Genomic DNA, 5,475 nt, shown 5'->3' with positions numbered 1-5,475 from the left:
TTTCTCTAATAGACTTTCGTCTTCCCTTTAGTGAATTTGAATTGTGTTATGAACCACTTAATGATCCTTCATTTGTAGTTGCATCCAGTGAATTAGGTGTTTGTCAAGGTTTTTGATATTGATGTGAGTACAAGGGAGGTAAGTTGATAGTGACATTGTTCTTCCATCTCTTCAAGACTCAAACCAATACATATTATACGCATAGTTCATGCCTAATTTCTATGAGCCAAAACTCCAAATTCTTCAAGACCTACTCCGTCAACATGAAACATTTTAATACCGCTTTTTTTTTGTTATCCCGCTTACTGAAGAAGCTCACGTAGAGATCTGTAAACTAGGATCCGGGCATCCATTTGTGTGTACAAATTTATTCTGTAAATTCTTGATTGAGAGTCAATTCTTGATAGTGGATGCTAAATTAAAGAATGAGAGAACGACCAATTTCGGTAAGTGACATAAAAATCTCATTTTTCTTGATTGTTTGCTTGAAATACCCTCATCCACCTCCTTACTTTTTCCTTGTTGGTTGTGCATATGCCATGAAGAGGGAAGAAGCAATGCAATAATGAGGATGGATCTTCGAACTACCTCCCTTCTAGTGGGTATTCCAAGTACCCCGTCGACCAAGTGTACTTATACTTCAGGTACATCGGTTGTTCAGATTACTCCCCCACGTTAAAGCAGGAGTTCGAATTACACCTAATTGAATCGTGATAGATGATGCCATGCCTCTGCTGCATATAGAGGGCGCACAAGGTATGAATTCCAGTCTTGAACTCGAAGAGCTTCAGGTTGAGAGGCCGCTTACAAAATTTCCCTAATTGAGATCCATTAGAGAACGTGCTTCAGTTCTGATAGGGTCGTCTTTTATGCTATTAGGTCATCCCAATCTAAGGACAGTCGGGGACTTCTATTCTTCCATCTTTGGTGAAGATTATTCCCATTTTTCAAATGTTTTCGTAGAAGCTTATTAGTGGGAGTTGGCGAAGTTGGCCTATCACATTCGTCGGGTCAGGTTGATGTGCATAAGGTATATCCTTATGCACGGTGCATAAGTCTCGTACGAGTAATATTTAAATTGTTTCGAGTAACATTTTAGTTAGAAACGAATAATAATATCATAATCCATGAATAATATATGCATTATTTGTACACATCTATTAATTATGAGTAATTATTAATTGTGAGTAATGAGTACACTATTTTGAGTAATATTTACACCATTCTGAGTAATATCGAATTTTAACTATTTTGAGTAATATATTCATTGTTCTGAGTAATATTTATACTATTTTGAGTAATCTGTATATTATTTTTGAGTAATAAATATAATACTTTGAGTAATATAAACAATATTTAAGTATTTATGCATCGTGCATAATAATATACCTTATGCACATCAACACATCTCACGTTCGTCGAACATTTGTCATCCTAACTTTCTGAGTTACCCGCGGAGGAGGTTTTCTTACTCTTCATAGTACGAAAAATTACAACTAAACAAAATAGAATTACACAAGAGATTAATTACAACAAAATTAAAACTACAAATTGAAATTAAAAACAAAATAATACAAAATAAAAAAATGGTCTAACAAACAATAATACATACAAGCATCTTCACAAAATGGATGCTTACAAAAGAAAAAAAAAACTTCACAAAATGGATGCTTAAAGTGAGAAAGAAAACAGAACAAAGGGAGAAACACCCCAATAGATGTTTTTCACATTTTGAGCTTCATCCCAATTCTTCTTACATTCTTCCCAAACCCTACCTCTCACCCAAATTTACCCCAATTCAAATTCAACCATGACTCATCACTAACTCAATCCAAACCCAAATCATGTATCTGAAGAAACCACTCTGGAGTGAAGGGATCGAAACAGAGAAACAAGATCCAACTGTATCATCATCAGATCCAAATGCTTCCATCGTGGAGCTCGTGAATTCACTTCATCAACAAAGGGTATATCGGGAAGTAACTCTCGCTCTCACCACCGGTCTCCGAGACGCACGCGCCGAATTCTCGTTCCTCCGTCTCCGTGCTCTCCGTTCCATTCTCAATTTCCTCAATTCCATTGCCGATTCCGATTCTACTATTTACCTCTTTAACCTAACACAATCCATTCCCCAACTTCAAGGTCATTTTTTATTCTTCCGCATTTTCATTATCATTGCTGTTTCAATTTTCAATTGTTTATGGTGGTTTTACTTTGATTACAGTGGTTCCGGTTCTCTTTCAGCACTCGCTAAAGGAAACGGGGAGTGATCACAATTACAGTAAGGTTGTAGGAGATATGAGTCATATATTTGGTGTGGAACCTTTGAAGTTAACTAGTCCGTCTACAGATGATGAAATTGCACTTGCTCTTAGAGTCTTGGAGGGATGTTGTTTGCTTCATCCACATAGTACTACTCTTGCCCATCAACACAATGCTGTTCAGGTTATCTTCATTTTTTCCCTTCTATTTATTTATTAGCTTTCGTTGTCACTTATAGGATCACGACTAGTAGCACATTGTTGCGTTTCTATTTCAATGCAAAATTGATCGGGTAACGAGTTTGATTTGGCAAGATAATTTAGATAGAAATACACAAGGATGATTACCTTATGATGATAAAAACCATAGAGACCAGTTTCAATTGATTTTAACCTAAAGTAGTTTATTAGAAATTGCTATGAGTTTATTTTTTGAGTTGTTAGCTAGTTTTTTATCATGTCCTTTAGGTAAGAGAACCTTTAAACTTAATTTAATTTAATTTAATTTAATGGCTAATTAAGAATAAACATTAAGAGCAGGAGGTTTAGTCTTTTAGAGTGGTTCCAAGCATCAAAGATTATTCCTAGATCAATCAAGCAAGAACTCTTAAACTCTAGCATTCAAGGATTAAACTTCCATTCAACCAATAAATCATAAAACTTCAAAGCGTGGTCAAGTCATAGAAAGCATTAAAAGAAGAGATAAGAAAAAAGACTCATGAAGATCAATTCAAATATCCTAGTTTCAAATCAAATATATAAGTTTTTCATAGAAAAGAAGGTTTAGCATGACATAGAAATAAAACGAGATAGTGAAGAGGAATAATAAGAATTATCCATGGACTATTCATGAAGAAATGACTTTTGTCATGTTTCTAACAAGTAGTCTTTGCTAGGACACATATTTATAGGTGAAAAAGTGATCAAAAGATCCCCACAAAATATTAAAAAACACATTTATAGTATAATAAGTCAATTATGAGGCACTTGAACTTGTTGCAAGGCACCTAACACTGGCCAAAACGTGAGAACAAAAGATTTAATGTACAAAAAGAAAACAAGACAAGAGATATGATATTCTCTCCTCAAAGAACAAAGGCACAACAAACAATATGAAAAGCCACCAATCAAATTGAACTAGTAATTCCCTCCTCTTCCGCTTATGGACGGTCTCATGTTGATTAGTTCTTATAAAAGCACATGACATAAACATAAGCTATAACTATAATACAACTGATATTGCAACAGTGTCTTTAGGTGGATTCCAATAACTTCATGGGAAAACGTACTGTGGCAGACATTGTAATTCCTACTTATATATTAGCCATTCTTTTTATTAGGAAAAAAGCCTGCAATTTCTTTCAGCCATGATTCCTCCTAATACTACGAATAGAAGTTGAATGCAAAATAAGCCATAGAAAGAACTCTTTCTCATATCAAAGTTAACAGCAAATAAAGAAATTTACCCTTAGATATGAGCACGGCACTCCAATCATATGCAACCCGCTTACCACTATCTGTAAACTCAAATCAATTTGTTTATGAAAATTTGTTGCTACCTTTCAGGTTTTGTTGAATATACTATCCACCCGTGGAGTTCTTGAGCAAAGTGCATGCTTAGATGCTCTGATCTCATTGATGGTTGATTCATCACCCAATCAAATGGTACCTAACCCTTGCCCTTACATCATTTAGAAATGTGTTTCATTCTTCCATCATTCTAGTTGTAACATATATTTTCTCTTATCATCCATTTAAGCTCTAAGTCGAGGTTATCATTTCTTCATTATTTGTGGTTTAGTAAGGAAGATTTGCTAAATCATTAGTTTGGCAGTTACCATTACCAATAAAAGAAAAAAAGGTTTTACCTTTTCTTTGTCTTGGCTTAGCTGATATGATTTGCTAATTGATGTTCCTCTTGATGCTTAGCTGAAAGTTTGTCTATTGCCACTGAAGAACATTTTCTCTTAGTTTACTGCTTGAAATTCATCTCTCTTTTAATAATTACTTATCAGGATTTTGAGAAATATAATGGTATTACGGAAGTTGCCAACCTTATAAGAGACAAACAAGTGGATGAAAATCTCAGGTACTGCTTCTTGTTACAGCCAGTCTCTTTCATCTTAATGCTCATATACTTGTCAGACAGATCTTCAACTCTCTTCTGTAGATAAGTAGTCTATATTTGCTCTCATCATGTTGGTCATGTTATATTTATCATTGTCATGTATCATTGAATTAACATGACAATGACATTTTTATTTGGATTTCATGATTCCTTCCTTATCTTTCATACTCATGATGCCAGAAGTTTTCTCAGCTATCTTGAGATTCGATATTAAAAGAAATGGCATTTGTCAGGTTAAAATGTGGAGAGTTTCTGCAGCTGCTCATTGGACATGTCAATGGTAGAGATTCACCTCCTTTGGCAACTATACATGAAGACACAAGGCGTCTATTAGGGGAGACATCAGCCTCCTTAATATGGGCTGCCAGTCAGTTTGGCTCGACGCTGGATCCAGAACAGAGATTAACTGCTCTTCAAATCCAGGCTCGCAGGATCCTTGAATCATTGGACTTGTATTGAATGTTAATAAAGTAGTGCATAATAGACCAGAGCAATGCATGCGGTGACATTTTAATTTTATGTAAATGAGTAAAGATAATTATAGAACAAAATGTGGTATAGTAGACCAAAATAACGGATTGATAAAAAAAAGACCAAAATAATGTATTGATAAAAAAAGACCAAAATAATGTGATATAAATATCAAAACACGTATTTAATTTAATATGAAATTATGAAAACGAAAAAAACATTGATATGCAAATGAAATTGTAAAAAAGAGTAAAGCTACAATTTTAGATGAAATGTTTGCATTCAGTGAATATGGTGCCAAATGAAGCAATGCATTAGGAAATAAAAAAGCACACTGATGTTGCATTCCACTATATTCCATTTTAATAATAGAGGGAATGTAATGAATTAATTTGTTATATTTCATTCCATCAAATTATAAAAAATACACAAACTATAAAAAATACTTTAATAAATACACAAACAATGGAATATGAAACTTCTCTTTCACTCCATTTTGCCTCTTTCACTCCATTTTGCTCTATCATTGTTTCATTCAACTTCGGTCTAGCCCATCAATTCAAACATAATTTGGTCTAGCCCATCCATCTAAACATAATGAGAATTTCTTTATTG

At 34.0% G+C, this 5,475-nt stretch overlaps 1 protein-coding gene across 1 annotated transcript; it reads left to right on the top strand.

Annotated features, from left to right (window-relative positions):
* Nucleotides 1-1,629: 1,629 nt before the first annotated feature.
* On the top strand, nucleotides 1,630-5,184 carry LOC131602304 (uncharacterized). The gene is made up of 5 exons (XM_058874385.1): nucleotides 1,630-2,142; nucleotides 2,225-2,445; nucleotides 3,828-3,926; nucleotides 4,277-4,350; nucleotides 4,623-5,184. Exons 1-5 carry the CDS (start codon nucleotides 1,845-1,847, stop codon nucleotides 4,846-4,848), a joined length of 918 nt encoding a protein of 305 aa, XP_058730368.1. The 5' UTR covers nucleotides 1,630-1,844; the 3' UTR covers nucleotides 4,849-5,184.
* Nucleotides 5,185-5,475: the final 291 nt, after the last annotated feature.

Source organism: Vicia villosa, linkage group LG5 (genome assembly GCF_029867415.1).
Source record: "Vicia villosa cultivar HV-30 ecotype Madison, WI linkage group LG5, Vvil1.0, whole genome shotgun sequence".
Classification (NCBI taxonomy): Eukaryota; Viridiplantae; Streptophyta; class Magnoliopsida; order Fabales; family Fabaceae; genus Vicia; species Vicia villosa.
The sequence above is the reverse complement of the archived record's forward strand: the minus strand, read 5'-3'. Positions and strand labels throughout refer to the sequence as shown.

What these genes read in the sequence shown, in the direction of transcription:
- LOC131602304 (XM_058874385.1), top strand. Translation starts at nt 1,845, where the DNA reads ATGTATCTGAAGAAACCACTCTGGAGTGAAGGGATCGAAACAGAGAAA. An exon ending in ATCAACACAATGCTGTTCAG is followed by an intron (nt 2,446 to 3,827) that starts GTTATCTTCATT and finishes GCTACCTTTCAG; the next exon opens with GTTTTGTTGAATATACTATC. An exon ending in ATTCATCACCCAATCAAATG is followed by an intron (nt 3,927 to 4,276) that starts GTACCTAACCCT and finishes ATTACTTATCAG; the next exon opens with GATTTTGAGAAATATAATGG.